This window comes from Solenopsis invicta, chromosome 3, assembly GCF_016802725.1.
Source record: "Solenopsis invicta isolate M01_SB chromosome 3, UNIL_Sinv_3.0, whole genome shotgun sequence".
In the NCBI taxonomy this organism is placed as follows: Eukaryota; Metazoa; Arthropoda; class Insecta; order Hymenoptera; family Formicidae; genus Solenopsis; species Solenopsis invicta.
In genome coordinates, this window is record NC_052666.1 from 30,586,510 (window position 1) to 30,607,853 (window position 21,344).

Below are 21,344 nucleotides of genomic sequence, written 5' to 3' on the forward strand. Positions count from 1 at the left end.
CTTTCGAATACAAAGCGTATAAAATTAAAGAAATGAAGAAAATTGTCTTCCTAATGAGACAAATATTTAAAAAAAATTCCCTCTTATGAGATACTATTATCTATACATATATTCAATTAACGAAGAATGTTTTATTGTACCTTCATATAAATATCTAACAAGCTAGTTCTAAAATATAATTGTCGGATATTCTCGTGATTGTAGTTCGCACGAGTGAAACAATACATCTTTTGAACGTAATATTGCATAACATTGCGCACCAAGCGACATAAAAATGTGAGTAAAAAAATACCAAAAAACCGCTCTTGTCTCCAAGGAAAGAGAACGAAAGCGATTAACTAAAGACGGGATCTCGTTAACGTGCACTTACCTTGCTCTTGTGAATGTGCTGATGCTGATATTCGCTGTCGAATTCTGGTTCGCTGAAATAGCTCTGGTCTTCCCAATGGGGAGGCAGACCGCCTCCGCCTCCTGGCACCCCCAGGGGCCCCGGCATCCCCGTCACTCCGTCGGCACTCTCGAAAAGTCTCAGGACACTGCGATCCCTTATATCTCGCAGGTGCGATCTGAAAGCCGAAACAATCATTTTTACGTCATGCTGCAGTGATAAATGGTTATTTATTGAAATTCGTCGTTATTGAAGCAAATAATTATCACAATTAAAATTAAATTAAATGCATTTTAAATACTAAGAAGGTTTTTCGATCTCAAAATGTGGAGAGTTGTGTGCTTTTCAGTTGTGTACAGAGTAAACCACTTAAATCGAACAAATTAATATACCAAGTTTGATTTTACGTACTGAAATATACGTTTACGTGCAAAAAATTGTTGAATAAAAACTTTAGGTCATCCATTTTTAATGCAACTCTATCAATGGATCTCTATCAATATCTGGAGCAATAGATCTTTATCAATATATTCAACAAAAATTCTTTACTAAATTAATACTACAAAAACTGATTACGTTACATTGAGTTTTTTTTTTATCTTTGTCAAGTAGTATTCTAATATATTTTAATATATATTTTATGTGCATGCACGTATATTTTGATTTTCAAAATATTTCTTACGTGAAATTACAAACAATACTCTGTTTTAAATTCCAAAATTCTGATGCAAAACTTCACTTTTAGAGTTCGATTATAGACTATGCAAACGACTCTAATTTACTGAGAATGAAATGTAATGAGAATGAAATGGACCGAGCGCCTTCGTCGCTCCATCTACCAGAGAAGATTGGAAAACGCGACGGCTCTTACATGAACCGGAGATTTATTACGGCGGTATCGCTAGCCATCGAATGGAATCACGATGATTTTTGCCGAGTTACCAATAGTTAACAATTGTTTTTCTCAGTGCGGGTAATGTATAAATAACTCACCCACAGGGTTGTTCCATCGTTGCCTGATGCTCCTCCTGAGCCTCCGCCTCCTCTCAGAACCAGTCACTACGCAATACAACACTCGCGATTCTCGCGAACAAGATATCAATTACGATCGTGCGACACTTTGTTGACGGCATTGCTCCCGGCGAAACAAAAGGGACACGCGATTACGCGCGAATGTAAACATTTATCTAATTACTGCTGGTTACTCACGAAAACTCGGACGTACGTGCAAAGAAAATTCCGCTCGGGAACATCGTCAACGACGTCACGCGAAAGAGTATGCGTACAAACGACATGAAGCTCGCCGCGAGGGGTGGCGAGAGGAGCTCGTCAAGGCCAAACTTCATGTTTCACATCAAGGAGAATCGGGCGGGAAACGTTCGTTGCGAAGCAAACATGGCGGTCACCTTACTCCGCGTCAGTCGCTCGACGCACGGCGAAGAGTCAACACACACGTCTCAGGACGATCGTCATCGATCACGATACTCAGTTCATTCTACATCACCGCGCATAAACAGTTCGCGAACTGTGACTGTGAGATGCACACGGCGAGACATACACGGAAATCGCGCGACCCCCACTCCTCACCACCGCCCGCGCCCGCCGAAATGCGTAGTTACTTCAGTCTCGTCGGCCAGTTCCGACTACTGGCCCATCGCCCGTCGCTCGTCGGCGACTCCTCGTCGCACGATTATCACACGCGTGTCGGAATCGAGCTTCCTGCGGATTTACCGCGATGAACGCGGCGCGACATCGATCGGAGATCAGCCGCACGTCTACTCGCCGCCACCCGCGAGCCTTCACTGCTGGAGCAGTGTCGCCAAATTAACACCGAGCGATTCCGAAATGTCACGGTCGATAACGCGGGTACTTTCCAGAAAGAAATTTTGTCCAGGAAAAAAATGTAGTACCCATCGCATGTTGCCGCTTTTCGATTTACGTTAGTCAAACGACACGATTGTACATAAGTAAAAAGTTCGAAGCAAACAGCAGAGTTAACGTACATTGAAAAGCTGCGACGCGCTCGCTTCTCGATGTGTACATTTTTTTTCTGGACAAAATTGGTTTCTGGAAAGTACCCGCGTTATCGACCGTGACATTTCGGAATCGCTCGGTGTTAATTTGGCGACACTGCTCCAGCAGTGAAGAACCGCGGATGGCGGCGAGTGGACGTGCGGCTGATCGCCGATCGATTTTGTGCCGCGTTCATTGCGGTAAGTCCGCAGGAAGCTCCATTTCGACACGCGTGTGATAATCGTGCGACGAGGAGCCGCCGACGAGCGACGGGCGATGGGCCATTAGTCGACGGCCGACGGGACTGGAGTAACTACGCATTTCGGCGGGCGCGGGTGGTGGTGAGGAGTGGGGGGTCGCGCGATTTCCGTGTGTATCTCACAGTCACAGTTCGCGAACTGTTTATGTGCAGTGATGTAGAATGAAACGAGTATCGTGATCGATGACGATCGTCCTGAGACGTGTGTGTTGACTCTTCGCCGTGCGTCGAGCGACTGACGCGGAGTAAGGTGACCGCCATGTTCGCTTCGCAACAAACGTTTTCCACCCGTTTCTTCTTCGTCATACGGCGTGAACTTAGCGACGACGAGCCTCTCTCGCCGCGAGCTTCGTGTCGTACATACATACGCGTACCCGTTCGCATGACGTCATCAGTATGGCGAACGGAATTCTTTTCGCACGTACATACGTCCGAGTTTCCTTAGTAACTTGCAGTAAGATAAACGTTAGGACGAGACAACGAGAACGTTCGGAGACGCGCGTTGTTGTTCTTAGGAGACAGCGTAAAAGTCGAGGTTAATTCACCCCGCGGCTCCGTCTGGCCAAAGCATCGCTTACCAGCTCGCCGTTATCGAGACGTCGAACGAATTTTTTTTTTGTACTCGCGGTCATTTCCGAGTTTTCGTGTGCGACGAAATGCGGATGAAATGTTTTGACAGAATATCGATCATATCCTGGCACAGTCGTGTGTCCCTTTCGCTACGTGACGATGTTGCATCGCCGGGAGCAACGCTGTCAATAAAGTGTCGCGCGTTATTCTGGTAATTAGTGCGCGATCTGTAGTGCGTAATTGATATCTTCGCGAGTGTTGTATTGTGCAGTGACTGATTCTGAGAGGAGGCGGAGGCTCGGGAGGAGCATCAGGCAACGGCGGAACAACCCTGTGGGTGAGTTATTTATACATTACTCGCACTGAGAAAAAAAATTGTTAACTATTGGTAGCTCGGCAAGAATCATCGCGATTCCCTCCGATGGCTAGCGATTCCGCCGTAATAAATCTCCGGTCCACATAAGAGTTGCCATCGTTTTCCAATCTTCTCTGGTTGATGGAATAGCGACGATTGTGCGCGGTCCATTTCATTCTCATTATATTTAATTTTTAATAAATTAGAGACGTTTGCATAGTCAACTTTAGACGAGCTCTAAAAGTGGAGTTTTTTCGTCAGAATTTCAGAATTTAGAACAGAGTCTTGTTTGTAATTTTACACGTGAAGAATATTTTGAAAATTAAAATATACATGCATGTACATAAAATATATATTAAAATATATTAGAATACTATTTGGCAAAGATGACTAAAAATTTAACGTAATCAATTTTTGCAATATTAATTACTGCAGACGCTACTATAATGTGAGTTATATTTATTTGTGTTTTACAGATTACGTCGTTGAAAACTCCGCTGCTGCGCATCGTGTGTCGGTGAGTGATAAATTATATGTTAATCTTGTAATAAATTTTCTAGAAAAAGAAACAATGTGACCGAAACATATACTCTTTAAAACAATTTTATTTTCATCTGAAAAATTTTTATTGAACCATCAAAACAAGTGATATATTCAAAGTGTTCGATTAAGATTATCACGTATATCTGTTAACAAAAAAGTTCGTGGCATTACCATCAACAAAATAATAAATAATGAGCAAAATTTAAGCAATAAAAATGATAATTTATTATATAAAAATGTTTTTTTATAGTATTAATAAATATTGATGTAAAAAAAAATTGAGAAAGAATGGTTTGTAATAATGATGTAAATGTAATAACAAGCGATGTTGCCACATATTCATTATAGTACCGTTTTTAAAGAGAATTGTATAATGATTGTTTATCATGAATATTTCATATTTATACATGACACAATAATATGATAAAACATAAATTTTAAAATTTTAAAATATTCTTTAAACTACATTTTTCCTCATGAATGAGTTCTTTAAAATTCTTATATTTTATCTGCATTAAATTACTCAATACTCTTCTTCACACAAGATTCAATGCTATTTAAAAAAAAAAAATCAATATTGAAAAAAAACTATACGGTCAAGAAATTTGAAAAAATTTAGGAATAATATATGTATATATTAATTATAAACTTGTTTCCAAATTTAATCCAGCAAAATATATTTAACAACAGAGCTTTCTCTGAAACATTAGATATTATTTAATTGCTTGACAATAAAAAGTGAGAGTTATTGAAAAAGAATAAATTTATAATTGCGTAAGAAGTGTTACCTTAGATCTTCAAGTTCGTAGAACATGTCCTTGTTGCTGTCGTGTATATAAACTTTTACGTGAGGACTGTCCAGGTATTCCATAGTGAGTTGTTTTGGAAAGCTTCTGACGAAGAGGGCCTTAACAGTGTCTATACTTGTAATCTCGTTCGGTAGCAATGCTCTCTTCGTTTCGTTCCTGTACTGCAGGAACACCAGTCCTAGAAGATACGGAAATATGCTTGTCAGCACAATCAGCAACATTTGAAACACATCAATACGCTAAAGTCAAATAATATCTAAATGAAACTATCGCGATTGAGAACTGATTCTCAGAACTTCAGACATTATTTAATATGTCTTTACGCGACAATCAATGCTCATATTATCAACATTAAATACAAAATAAATTAATACACTTTACTACTCGGATTTTATTACATCAATATTTTTTAAATCTATTACCAAATCTATTATCCCGAAGCAAAAGTTTAAATGTTGAAAAGAAGACAGTAAATAATATATTTTAATATATTTAATGTATTAATAATCTCAGCGATCAATAATCAACTTTTTAAATAATAAATATTTTGATTTTATTTATTTATCTGACAAGTTCCGTATGTATTTCGCGAATTATTATACCTAGTGGTCGCTCCAAAGTCTTGCTGGGCGTTCGTACGACGGGCAGGCTGCTCCTTTGCTTGCCCCCTCGTCGAAATCCCGTGCTGGAGGTCTCCACCTCGGACATGATGCCCGGGTCATCATCGAATAGCATCGTTGAAGACGGGGGAGGGTAGCCACGCGGCAGAGGCGACTGAAAACACGCGAACTCGATAAGGCTTCGATACGTTTGTGATCTCTTTATCGTATCGTGAATCGCTTGTCAGTGGCATTCGTGAAAATTCAAACGAGTAACTCAATGTGTGAGACGATATTTTTCACGTAATTCTATTCTAATTCTAGTCATCTAATTCTATTCTAATAAAAACGAATTAGCATTATCGGTTTAAATTGGAATTTATACGAATTTATTTGCCGATTGATAATATAATAGGTGACAAGGTTGTGAGCATTTGCGCGAACTGCATATGAAATTTGCAAATTTAGCGTGATTTATACATAAAAGCGCTTAATTATTCTGTGACGCTCTTAATTAACATTTTATATCGCAATAGATATTGCAGAGACACACGCGAGAGCTAATATAATTATTGTAAAAATGTAGCACATTTAAATAACGAATCGTGTGCCAAATGAGAGTTGTCGCAGTCGTTTAAAAAGGTAATTAAAATCGAATCCTTCTGAGCTGTCTCACAGTGGTGACTCGGTCTTATCCACTTAGAATTTCGTTATTACCTGCCGCTGTGAATAGATTCACAATGACATTTTCCGAACTAGAGCAATTAGACATACGGGGAGCTCGAGGATTATTAGATGCCACTTAATGAAAATCGATCGTGTAGCATGCACGACATGCATATTGATGGAAATAAAAAAAAAACGAAAAAATTGATTCCGCAGGCAATCTTGCGTGAAAAACATGAAAATTCAAAAATTACCTTTCTCTGGCGAGACTTGGTCCCCATCTGTCGGCGGCACGGCAGGTAACACGGAAACACACACACAAAGTAAAAACCAGTTAGATGTGTAATACATGGAATTGCAGGGTGGAAAAAGACGAGGGTAGAGAGTGAGAAAGAGAGAGAGAGAGAGAGAGAGAGAAAAGGGGGAAAAAGATTAAAAAATCGACAATCGATCGGAAACAATCGTTTCGAAGAGGGGAGAGTAAGAGAGCGCCGGATCACTGGCGATCGAGCTGTGTTCTTCGTTGACAGGTCGGTCATGTAACTCGAGTGTAAATTGCGGCAGGTGAATACTAGTGGTACATAGGTAGCAGCTTCCTGCTCGTAATAGGAACACGTTCCGCGAACTGTTTTCGGTTTTCGAGAGACGCGCACGCTAAAGCGTGATCGCGATGATCGAACCGTTAGTTCTACCGAAACATCACGCTCCGTAAACCGGTAATTGTCGTGTCCTAAAATGTCAATTTCCTCCTGTCGTCACGGCTTATACACGGTGGTTTATGAGATGTGTAATTGCGTAGTTTGTGACAAAAAATAAAGGAGGGTACATATATGTATATTTATGAGTCCAAAAATAACTTGAGCTGAATAAGGCCTCCTTGATTCATTTTATCTTTTTTTTATTTTAATAAGGCTTTTAAAAATAAAATTTTGAACATTCTTTTTAATGATTTTTAAAAATTATTAATTAAAATATTGAGATTAAAAAATTCTATTTAATAGGATTTTTTTAAAATAGAACAAATTAAGTAAATCTTGTTATTAATGATAATCAAGCCAGACATCTTATATGTGAAAGTACTTCTTGTCTGAATCGGAAGTGTATTCACTAAATGACTAATCTGATTTCAGTGTTATAACTGTATCAGTGATACATACACTGTCTTTCAGTGATAGTATGTTCACTGATTTCGGTTAATTAGAGTAACCTCTTCTCAATCGGAATTACTGAAAGACAGTGAATAGTCTTTGATGATTACAGTTAAATTACTCTCTAAAGCTGAATCAGTGGATAATCACTGATTATCAATGAATAATTCTGATCATCAGTGCCAAGTATGCCACTGGTAATTAGTGATTATCTAAACTGCAAAATCAATGAATTTATCGTCTCGTGTATTCATTAATGACTATTGCGTATTTATTAGTATTTACAAATGTATTTATTAATACACCGTTAAGAACTTTTCAATGATTACCAGTAACTTTTCCTTGATTTTTAGGTTAAAATAATCACTGATTTATCAGTGCCAAATATACCACTGGTAATCAAATTACCACTGATTCAGATGTAGAGAGTATAAGTATAGCACTGCAAATCGATGAGATTTTGTTCAAATTTAGATAGTGCCTTATTTTCTTTTATATTTAACAAAAATGCGACAAAAAATGTATAGTTGAATATGTATAATTGCTAAGTACAATATAGCATGTGTGAGCACAAGATAACGTACTAATGCAATATATAATATCCAATATTGATATAAAAACGCTGATTTTCCGCGCTAATTCCCGTTAGGTAATTTCACGTACAGAAGTAATTAATAGCTGTTTGAAAATAAATATTCACAGTGGGGTTCGAATAACATCCCGTTCCCTGCACGGAGTTTCCCGTTATTCCCTGGGCGTTTGTAAAAATATGCATACGGCTAATACGGCGTACGCGTGAAAGAGAATACGCGATTGCGCAGAGGTATTCCTTATTTCCGACACATTGATTTGTTACGCATGTAGCGGCATTATCGCATTCGTTGTAAAAAGTGACAGGAACTGCGAGGTCGATGCTTATGATACGCAACATCCATATAAGTCCACGTAACTCACGTTCGAGAACGGGACACACGTGTTAAATACCGATGTTGGCAAAGCTTTCAGATAAGAGATTAAAAGGTAGAAAAGACAACAGAAATAAAAAAAGGAGAGTAAGAGAGAGAGAAGGGGGAAAATCGAGTACTCGTTACACGTGAATGCATAACTGTAACGAAGGGTTAGGGTCATTGTGCGCGACGAGCTAAACAGAGGGATAGCAATAGATATATATGTTTACAGTGTGTGTACGTATGTATTATATACATGTACCATGAAGGAAAAAAAGCTGAGCTTGCCTTTATCACGGACATGAGATTACTGGCTCTTTGACTCGCGCTTTTAACACATAGATTCACATTAGATGCACATTATCGACGAATAATTATTCCGCGAGCAATGCAGTTATATAAAGGAAAGTCACCAACACTGGTATACCACTTTGTTTTTAAATGTTTCTTAAAAAAAAGCTAAAAATAAAATTCTGAAAATATAAAAAAAGTGTCTTCTATCGGATGATATAGCAGTACTGGTTTTTACTTGTTATTTTGTAATAATTAATATTTTCGCAAACAACTCAAAAGCGAAGTGTGAAAAACTGACACCAGTAAAATTGGCACGGTAGCAGCAAAATTCAAACACGACTTTAAAGAAAAGAAGTTAATAAAGAAATAAAATAAATTAACAAAACTGAGTAACAAAACACATTTTTATATGTCAAACAACAAAGTTTATAAAATTAAAGAGCTAAAATTTAATCTTTACTTTCACTTTATACATTTTTAGTATCTTATTAGAGTATAAGTACACAACGGTATTTTTCTTACGTTAAGATATTAAAGAAAATGTGAAAAAACTTATGAAACGTCTGTCAATGTTATAGTTAACAAATTTCGTAGTTATTATCTACATATTTTTACGAAGGAGAATACCAGTTTACGCTGAATAGTAATTTTAAACCGAGAAAAATATGAAAGAAAAAAATATTAACGAAACAGTTTTAGGAAGCTACAAACATATAAAATGATCAAATATTATCAGTAATATACTCACTATTATTTAAACTGTGAATTTGCAAAATAATGCTTTATTCTCGCTTTACAAAAATTCGTTTTTAGCAGATTTTATATAAAAAGAAGCCGACTTTATGAACTATAAATTTTTATTTTTTTGATTATCTAAGTAGATCATATTTTTATCAGTATTAATACAATGATGTTTAGTTTTCTAAAAATAAGGAGGTGCTGCTTTAGAACGTCTATGTTAGTGTTGGTGACTTTCCTCTACGTTTTTGTCCAAAAATAACGATACACTATATTATAAACGTTTATAGATTATTTACACTCAGAAAAATGTTTTCGTTATACCAATAAAAGAAGTATTATACAAGTAACATACAAGATGTATTCTGGTATTATTAATCAGAATTCTGATTATCATGATTGAATTTCTGATGTTTATAGCTAGAATATTTGATTTACCAATAAGCATTGTATCTATTTGTATCTTTCTTGTTAAATCAGTTTTTCAATTTATGCAATAAAATTTTTTCTCAGGTGTTGCTAATATTAAATTTTCTTCTTAGCAATGTTGCAAGGGAAAACTTGTCGCAAGTTCGTAACACTTTAAAGATTTTAATACATTAATGTTGCGCTATTTAATACTAAAAATATATACTTAATTTACTTTGCTAATTGAGCCTGGCAGGGAACTGCTGGACTTATATTTGCTTTCTAAATACAGATAAACCTAGTTAACTTATTTAATTGGGTCGCGCGATTCACTCGGCAACTACGATCCGGAAAAGTGATTCTGTGATCGTTTTGAGCAGCGAAATTTCACGATTCAGAGCACATTCTTGTTTTTCAAGCAAACACGTTGCGTCGTTTTGCAACACAACCGAGTGTTATGAACCGAACAGGTTCGTCAATTAACGGCAGACTCGATGAACACGGTGACGTGACGCTCACACCCTGTCTCGAATATACACCACCTGCGCTCAGAGTTTGATTATCCCCTACAAACCGCAGAGAGACACCCCGAGGATGCTCAATAACCACACGCCAGAAGCTAATCGATCGTGCGACATCCGTTCGACGCGAGTGCCACGATCTTGAGATCTTTCAAGCGTAGTACAAAATATAAGAACTGTATTTAAATTATCAATATTATTTTATTATGCTTATTATTCGGAAAATAATCCTTCTATATAAATAGATAAAAAGTCACTCACACACACGGAATATACATACATAAGTTTTTAGCTTGATACAAATTTGCACTACCATTTTGAGTGATGAACTTGTAAGTTTAAATTAGTTTAACGAGAGAGATCAAGTATGCACAATAATATTTTTTCGTATAAACTTTATGCGGTTATATTAAAAAATATATACGTATGGTTATATAAAGAATATATAAAATGATCATGAACCATTTGTATTACGATCGTAAGACCGTTATTACGAATTTATAACCTCATAGAAGTTGCATAATGCTTACTAGCAGTAAAGAAATTATTTTAAAAAGTTTAAATATATTTCAAATAAAATATATCTTATAAAATGTTCATATAATCTTGTTCTCTGGTACTTTTTAATGTGTTTTAAGATCTACGAAGGATCATTAATTTTTAATATTTTATAATTAGAAATTGCTTATATAACATTAGCCTTATATGACATTAAATGTTAGTATTGATTCTGTTATCCCATAAACGCGTCCTCTTTTCCCTTTTAGTAAATTGTAATTTACGTTTGTTTTATATAGCCGATGAACTTTTATCTGATTTATGGGATGATTGATAAAATTCAGTGGTCGACCAATTGATGTTGATTAAAATTTTGTCATATTAATATTTATTGAAATATGTTAAAAAAACAAAATGGTATTCTGTCACTTCTTTCCCTTCTTTAATATTTTTTAATTATCATAAATTTTTGCAAAAATTAAAAAAATTTTTTTAATAACAAATTAAAATGAATAAGAAATCGAATTAAAATTCTTTTAACTTAACTTCGTAAGATGCGAAAAAATCATATATAAATATTTCCGAATTTATAAACGACAGTGTATTTAGTTTGAAATTATAGATATTACGTTGTATTTTCACAGTCAAATCCAAAGACAAAAAGGGAAGAACGTTAATAATTAAAAATTTTTGCAATATGTGTATACATGTATAAATTATGAGGATTATGTACATATATATGAAAGTAATAATAAAATTCTTCCATTACTTCTTGCATATTATATTTTCCACGCTATCAATAATAATTTTGTGGAAGCAAAAACAAGGAATGTTAACTTTTTGTCACATTATTTTGAATTATTAATTAATATACATATATATTTCCTTACATACAAATTATAATATTTATATACAAATGTAAAACAAAGAAATAAACATTACTTGTGTAATACATTCTAATATGTTTTCTCTTTCTGAATTTTTCTGTGAGATATATAATATTTATAATTTCAAACTGTTATACATGCATTGTCGAAAACATTTATGATTTTCTCGCATGTTTATTAAATTTTATTTTTAAAAAAGTATAGAAAAAATACTCATAACAGGTAAATACTCTCGTGTCGAAACATTTTAGAGAGAGAGATGCAAAGTCTAGGATATTACCTCGCAATTATTAAACGATTATCGTTAAAAGTTTAAATACCCTAATTAAAATGCAGAGAAAAATGAGTCAGAAATCTGGGACGTTAAGGGTCGTCGAGTCTCTATGTAGACACGTTTACGTTCGGTGTGTTGGTACCCTTCAATTATCGGAAACGAGCGCAAGAAACGAGGACGTCGTAGGTGGATGGTAATTAATTAACCACTTCCTCTCGTTACCGGCAGGTCTTGACCGCGCGGTACCCGCTAAAGTAATAAGCCGCGAGTATTGCAATAATATTTCTTTCGTATCTACCACTTAACGTGCGATAGTTTCAAACAGTTTTTTTTTTTTAAATCGGTCGTGTAAAACGAAACCTAAAATCGATATTAAAATAGGTTGTACTGTAACGTATAAAACACGTGCACTATTAATGTTCAATACAGTGTTATCGCAGTGTTATTAAATCTCGTACGTTAAATATTATTAATATATATTATAAATAATATTAATTATATTATTTCAACAACATTTCCCAGTAATTAATACATGAGAATATTACAACGTATAAACGATATAGTAATCTTTTATCTGTTATTAGGTTTATAATAGTATTACGATGCATAATATATATATATAAACGCGTCTTGTGAAAGTTTTGCAATAATGTCATAAGAGCTTAATTATGTCGTAAGTTTCCGCATTCATCAATTATGAACACATTAATTATGCACAACTACAATTCACAGAGTATATTACGCGATAAGAAAATTATTTATACACTCAGAGAAAAAAGCATAGTAATGTCAGCTATATAAGTCATAATTGTACAAATTATTTATATACAATTATGAATTGAATAAACTATTTTAAACTTACTGCGGTTAAAACTGAATGATTACGAGAATTTGTCATTGAGAATGGAGTTACGAGATTATTCTTATCATTAACTCTCAAAACCATTATGTACATTAATTCCCTAATTGTCAGTAACATAGTTGGACAGAATAAAATTATTATTATATTGACAATTATTGCTTTATGAACAAAAAAATAAAATCTCTTTTAAAGAATTCGGTAATTTTAAACAGCCATAGCTTGCTTACACGGAAAAAATTTTGTACAATTTTATTAAGCAAAAGTAAGGATATAAAATTTTCTTTAAAGAGTTTGGTAATCTTAAATTTCAATGAAGTATTATATTTTTATTGTAATATTATCCGAAAAGCACAATATGATCGTTCTGAAAAATAAAAAAATCTAATTCCTAGAAGATGTTTGTTATTTTTTTTTATTTTTTTTTCTTTTAACTCGTGAAAGTTATAATTGAATAAGATTTTATCTTAATAAAACTGTGCGAAATTTCTTCATGTAAGCAAGTCACGTCTGTTTAAGATTATCAAATTCTTTAAAAAATGTTTTACATTCTTGTTTATACAATTGTTCATTTGATTAATTAATTTGACTAATTTTTATCTGCTTATTCCGAATTAAATTAATATTATAAATTAGCAGTGACTAAAGAAAATTTTATATGTTCTGAAGATTTTATATATTATTGTAAAATAAAAGATAATTCTTTTTTGTGCAATATGTCTTTTTCTCTGATGGCACATTTTGGAATACATCGTGCCCAAAAATCTCTAGAGGAGAAAAATTCAGTTTATTCTGCTATGCGGAAAACAAAATCAATTCTGGTCCTTTTACGATGCATTCTTCGTTTACACTTGATCGCGCAAAAACGCAAACGCTGTATAACTTATAAGACGGATTCCCCTAAAGCAAACAATATACGTACTTTTCTCTGACAGGTTGAAGGAAGGGAAGAAAATTCGGGCAAAAGGAGCTCGAGACGAGAAGAGCAAAAGACGTGTATGCATTCACGTGCGCCATAAATAAATGGTGACCCTCGGATAGTGATGCATCGAGTAGATCTCGTGCGGTTGTCTCGAATGAAACATTCTCAAAATGAAAAATGCACGTTCCCGTACGGTTTCGCTTCAATGCGAAAACGATTTTCTCCCTCGTTGCGCGAACGACGCGCGTCACCGTACGTACACTCTGGTAACTGAACGTTTGCCATTACCCGAGAAAACTATGGGGAACCACTCGTGTTTATTTAGATTATCGAAATGCCTAAGCGTAAATAATACGCCGGTAAGAATTTGATCTGCGAGTAAAATTCGATGAGTGTGATTTTACTTCGTCAAACGACATAAGCAAAGGTTTTCAATTTCGTTTCGGTGTATTGTTTCTTAAAAAGTTGCAACACACTCATGCAGCACACTCGGTTGCACACGTGGATGATCCTAAATTACAACGGCACGTAGAGAAATGTCAGCAAAACTGGAGTGCCGAATGTTCATGCATTCGAGGATCCTTTTTACACATTCTGACTCGCCGGAAATATAAGAGGAGGTGACAATAAAATATTTCTTTAAACTATTTTTCTAATTTACCATTATAATAAAATAAGATTGAACAAACACAATGATATAATGAATGATTTGTAATAAATTTTAATTCGTAATTAATTTTGATATTTGTTATTTGATTACGTAAGAATTAAAGCATAAAGGGGAAGGTGAAATCATTTAATTTGTGTCTAAAAAGTATTACGCAAGTTTTCTGTGTCGCTAAATATTTAAATATAATCAATTTTATCCATCGTTCTTTAGGAATATTCTTTAGGAATATTTGACGAAAAAAATCAATCTAATAGTTAAGACTATTTAGTAATCAATAAATAATCAATATACAATATTGATTATACTTCTCTAAAAAGGGCTTGTGTTCTCGAGCTATTTCTTTATGCAGAATTGAATAATAGATTATGACATTAAAGGACCATTCCGTGTAGTAAGGGAAACGTTCGATCATTCGTCACAAAGTCGAGTCATTTCGATACAAAAAAAGGAGAAAAAGAAGTTTTATTGAAGGAAACTTCGACATGATACACAAAGAAAAACAGAGAAAAATTTTACTTTATACGATATAAAATCTTTTTCGACAAACATGAAGATTCTCCTTAATCAATACGTAAAACAAAATATATCTGTATAAATATATCGGTATAGATGTATCTGGGGGAGAAGTGCCGGGTAATAATCAACATTACATATAAAAATCGAATAAACAAGTGAATTATTCAATCCCAATCCATAAAATATATATTGTAAATATCAAGATAAATTTGAAAAGTATAGAGAGAAAAAATAGAATGGAGAAAAACTTGTGTCGAAGAGTCAAATGAAAAATACATTCCACAATTGAAGAGAGAAAAGAAAAAAGTTTATAGGACTCTGTTCACCACAGGTTTGGAGACAGAGCAGGCTCTTGGTATTTTGAAGTATTAGCCGATGTGATAATAAAGTAAATGTCGATAAGTCGACGAGGGACTTGAGAGCCGAAGAGCGAAATCGAGATTTGAGAAAGATCATCGCAAACAATAATTATGTATTGTATTTACATGTTGTGTGAGCAAAGATTCACCTCGAGATCCATGGTGGTGTGTCGCGAGGGCGGGGTGCCGTACTGGCCGTGTGGTGGCGGCAAATGATGCGGATGTAGGGGATGCAGCTGCTGCGCCGCGTTGAACTGCTGATGATGTAGGGAGGGTTGATGATCGCCGCCAAGGGTGTGCCTCCTCGGCTCGTCCCTCGAGCGGCTACCGGAGGAGCTGCGGCCCCCCGAGCCGCCCCCGCCGCCGCCGCCGGCGCCGACCCCCAAGACGCCACCGCCGCCTCCACCACCGATGCCGCCGCCACCGCCAGACCGTCTGCCAGGTGTGAGCTCGTTCGAGCCGGGTTCAACCTCCCCCCTGACAGATCCGCCTGTAATCAGAGATGATTGCCTGTTTACGATATCGTTATCGACGCTCGAGCGACTGCTACTAAGACCTTTTTCAAAATAATAGAAACGTTTTCATAAAATGGAAATTTTCACCAACATGTACTCGGTTCATAGGGTGATGTCAAATTTCGGGCTTTCAGAAACATTTATTGCGAATAATGTCTGTTGGTAAAAATCAGCCAAAATACAAAGTATTTTTAAAATATTATTCAATATTTGATTTTGTTATTTAAAAAAAAATGTCATAAACATATCGCTCATTTGCTAGAATAATGATATTACTCAAAAAACAAAGTTTGCCAAAGAATCAATTTAAACGTTTTGAATCATTAAAACATTAAATCATTAAAATCATGAAATATCACTTTTAAATGCGATTTTGATGTAATATTTGTTTGTAATGGAATAAAAAGATCATTAAATTCTCATCTATGATAAAAATAAATTCTTAAAGACAACCTTTTTTGACTTATGACATTCTTGATAAAAAGTCTTCTTTTTTCGTTTCTCTTTTCAATTTTGAAAGTTCACGTAATACTAGTTTTACGTAACACTATCAGTAATAATTAAGAATTCCAAAGATCCATTCTTGCACGCAACTCAAAAATACCAATTTTTCAGTTATATCATTGTTCTAACAAATAAGTGATATGGTCTCAAAAAGGAGCTTGTTTATAAGGATATTAGTGTCAAAGATTCTATAACATTATCAAATAAAAATCTTTTGTGAGCTCAACGTAATCGTAAGAATTGTCGCTAAATATGGCTCAAAGATTGAACCAAAACGTCCGTAATATATTGCTGCAATTGCAAGACGTCCTGGAATTCATTGTATTCCTACGCATCAATTACCACGCCTGACTCGTATTTAATTTGATCTTTATTTATTAAATTTCTCGGGCTGTTTTATCCTTTCTAATAAAAAATTTTCCTTATTTTTTAATAACTCTTAAACAAAGAAAGCTTCTTTTTCCAATTTTGGTATTCACGTTTATCCATAATTTTATAAAAAATGAGTGGCGCAAAAATGATTTAGATTATGAATTAGTACATTAGTGCTTTGAATTTTTATGCCAACGGACAGAAATTTGTTTCATATTTTTATTTTATTGTAGTATACATTCTCGCTCAAAAAATTCCTTTGCCTCTTATATAAAAGTCTTAACACCTCGAAACGAGGTCTTTGAAAGTAGATGCTCATAAAAATTTGTTCTTTATCAAATGACTTCAAGAATCAATTCTAAAATCAGTCCTAAAATATTATTAAGAAAATAAATACCCTATACTCAGCCAAACTTATTGTTAAACACTAAACAATATATTTTAGAAATTTTTTTTAAAGAGAGATCATGGATGAAGGAGAAAAAATTGAGATCTTGCGAAACATATTAATAAACGTTTCCGATGAAGAATCAAAGTAAATAGCCTGTCAGCCCAGCGACCCATTTGGCAGAAAATGGTCCGCGACAAAGTATACCGAGAATAACGCGTTCGGGGAAGAGTAGCCGGAAATAGTTATCGGGTGACACGTACGTGCGTGCGTGCCTGCGTGGGGACGTGCTCTCGCTTTATTCGTCGCTAACGAGGGAAAAATATGATTTCATTAAATAATAATATGTCTGAGAAGACCCAGAATACGGTCAAGAAATCGGGATAAATAGACCTTCACGCGAGACTTAACGTTTATTCCTTTTCGCTCTCGGTCGGACGTGTCTCTGTCCGCAGCGTCCTCTCCTTTACGTTTTTCCGGGTTGCTCGTGAAACAAATGCAAGGAGGAGGAGGAGGAGGAGGAGAGAGAGGGATTAACAGTTTCGCAGCATGTACGGATCATTTTCACAGTAATTCTCAAACAGATGAACGCGACAAGCTCGCGGAGAACACCCGGCGAACATTCACTTCCGGATTGCAAAAGCGTCACGCTATACCTCGTTTGCCCGGCGAGCGGCTCTCGACTTGATTAAATACAAACTTGTCGACGAACACAGGGCAGCCTCTCCAAATGAACGCGCGCTTCCTGGGTCACAATCAATTTCGGCGGAACCGCCCGGTCACGTGGGGGCTTAACGACGCAGGAAAGTTCGCGGGCATGTGGATTCCGCGCGGGAGGAGCAACATGGGAAAGTGGGTCAGCCCCGTCAGAGTGGCGTAGCTGGGAGAGCCGGATGGCGTCGTCCTCCAATTAATGACGAGATTCGAATTCCGACGGATCTACGAGACCGATTCAGCCATCCCGGCCGCGTCATTCCTCACTCGGACATTGCGCATTTCGACGTTGCGCGACGTCCGTGCCGAGCGAACGTCAAATCGTTGTTATACGATGAACGCCTTACGTTACGACGCAAAACTGCTGTCGCATCCGCGTTTGATCGCCCATTTTCGGCGAGATACTGTTGATAAGTATAAACCGAGGTTTATCACGCGATATTCAATCCTGCGTCTGAAAAAGAGATTTTTCAAGATGATCCTAGTGAAAAAAATCTCCTAATATTTTATAATATTTTTAAGAATAACAAAATGAACAAAGGTCAATGAGCAGACGTGAGAATGATGAATAATGATTAACTTTAAATCTCAATTACATGACGAGCTTGAGAATATTTTCATTAATATAAACGTTTTGATAACGATTTATATCAACCTATTTTTTTAGAATTTTTCATATTTTAAATTTATGAAAATTTCTGAAAGAAAAAGAAATGCTTTAAACTTTTTCAAATCTTAGAAATCCTAGACTATTTCAAAATTAACAAAATCTAAACCTCGATCTAAACAGAGAAGAAAATGGTGTTAAATCAACATAATCTAAATGGAAATATTTTGTTAATTCAATAACGGTTAATAAAACAAAAAGATTAAAAGTAAAGACAAATAGTCAAACGAATAAAATTTAGTTAAATCAATTACATATCTTAGTGACAGTTCGTGATTCGATGTTTAATTTAATCAAACTACGTTTCAATTCATATTACAGCATTTTTTCAATGTAGGAAAGATACAGATCTCTTCAGTTATTCTAAAGTTTAAAGAATGAAAAATTTTCTAAAAGATTTATACAGAAATTCTAAAACATTCCAAGATTTATATTATATAGAAATTCTGGAAAATTGTGCATTGAAAAAATCTGAAAAAAATTTTCAGCAGGGAGCTGTCTAAACTGGAAGATTTTTAAGTCCCCATGTACTGTTAAATATTAACAAATCAAATTTAAATCAATTTTTTTAGTTAAACAATATTTTGTTATTCTTAACTTCCATACATTTTGAAATTTATTATTTTAACACAAAACATATGTAATTAATCCATTTCTGCGATTGAATCGTATAGTAAGAAGTGTCTATGTTAACACTAACAGATAAGAAGGTAATTTGAGTAAAATTTAACATTTCTTGAATTAGACTGTTCACATACACAACTTCATTTTAATTAAATTTCTTTTTAGTTAAATTAACATTGAGGTCGCAATGTCGATCTAGGAGAATAATTAAAAACAACTAAAATTGAGTAAAATTTGACACTACGAATTTAATAGTGCATCGTATTCATAATCGTGTTAAATTTCGTTAGTTATCGATATTAATTACAGGCTTTTTCTCCTTTATCTCTGTTCCTAACATGAATTGCAGGTTACAAGAAGATAAAATGGATTTATTGATCATTCAAAGATATTGGTAGATAACTTGGAATTAATGGAAAACTGCACGCGTGCGCGAAAATTAGTTGCTTATCACAGCGACACTGCCACGTATTTTGTAACAATAAGCTACGTTGGTTTCTACAATAAAGGAGTTTACGCTCTGAGGTTCCATACCTGTAATTGGCACAACGAGGCTAAACTATAGACTAGGGAACTACTTTGAAATTCCTAACAAGCATCTAACACGGAACTAAACCGTATCATAGTGTTATAAGATAATTACCGAAACGAAAGATAACTCTTGACATTATCGTTTCCAACATAAAATGCTATACAATAAGTAATTCTCTTAATATCTTAAATATTTTTAAGAATTTTTAAGAACAATGAAGTGAACAAAGGTTGATTAACGAACAACCATAAGGATGAGTAATGATGATTAACTTTAAATCTCAATTGGATACCGAGCATAAAGATATTTTATCATAAAGATATCAATATGAATGTTTCGGACTTACTTTAGATATTGTTTCTTTAATTTATTAATCAATTTTTAAGAATTTTTCATATTTTATTATGAAGATTTCGGAAAAAATACTCTAAATGTCTTCAGAAATTTTATAAATTTTCTTTAAGAATTACAAAATGGGAAATCTTAGAAATTCTGGAATATTTCAAAATTTACGTACGAAATCTAGGAAAGGTGTAGACTTTAAAGAATACTTAACGCTAATTTACTCCTTGCGTATTTAACAAGGAAAACTTTTTTACATCTAGCGAGTTTTTAAATCGTAATATGACAACCGTTAAAAGTACATTTCCATCAATTTTACTTCAATTTACAAAAACGTAAATTGATCGAATATGTCCATTACCATTTTCTTCAACAGGTTGTGTTGTGTTTTAAATTTAACAACGATGTAATATCATCCGTCCTCTGTTACAACACATGTCCGACGCCTATTAAAACGTCATCTGTCAGTTTGATCGACGTTTTTTTTAAAATCGAGGTACATGTGCACCACGAACAAAAAATTATCATCCATAAATATTCGGAAAAATTCGAGTAATAAAAAATCAAGTAAAGACTGACAAAAAACTACAAGGGATAACACACATGACATAATAACAAATTGCCTTTTTATCGTTTTAATTGACATATTCACCCTTTTATTAATGAATTTGAGTTGTATTTCGGATTTGTTGAAATAACTTATACTTCCGATAAATACACATATTGATTTTGTAAACATATAATAAGTTTCTAACAAAAAAAATTACATTTTATTTGTAATAATTGAAAAACTAATATTAATCGGCTTTTTATAGATTTGAATTAATCTTTTGCAGTAAGTAGACTAAAGCAGATCCTAGATTAGCCGACTTAGAGTAACTTGAATTTCCTCTATTGTCAGCGCTACGGAAAGAAAAAAAAAATGTTAAAAAGTTTAAAAAATCTACCTTATAATTTTTAATGTTAAGATAACCATCAAGATAAAATTAAATTCAATATTTCATCAATCTTATGTTTAAAATATTATAAAAAACATTTTTAAAAACTCATCAATTTGATATATTTTATAATAATTACTACAACAATTAGATATAATTTTGTTAAAGTTGAATCTTATATGCAAAATTTAACAACAACCTAATTTTATTTTAAACTTTTTGATAAAGATGTAATGTTCAAGCAATACAACTGTCTTGTAAAAATGGTCTATACAACTAAATTCAACATTTTATCAATCTCAAGATTATAATATCATAAAAACATTTTTAAAAATTTATCGATTAGATATAATAATTAAGCAAATACTTTTTTAAATAAAACTCTTTAGTAAACTTTTGAACATAATTATATCACTTGTTGAAAATTAAACCTTATATGCAGAGTTTAACCGCAATCTAATTTTTTGAAAACTCTGTTATCTGTATAATACAGATAGACTGTTTC

At 34.2% G+C, this 21,344-nt stretch overlaps 1 protein-coding gene across 1 annotated transcript in view; it reads right to left on the minus strand.

Moving 5' to 3' along the window:
* The window catches only part of LOC105204572, a 294,782-nt gene that overhangs the window by 117,890 nt on the left and 155,548 nt on the right, over positions 1 to 21,344 (minus strand). Inside the window, 5 exon segments of the mRNA XM_026132063.2 lie at positions 371 to 566; positions 4,917 to 5,115; positions 5,540 to 5,711; positions 6,457 to 6,483; positions 15,393 to 15,733. Of these exon segments, the coding sequence (XP_025987848.2) occupies positions 371 to 566; positions 4,917 to 5,115; positions 5,540 to 5,711; positions 6,457 to 6,483; positions 15,393 to 15,733 (935 nt within the window).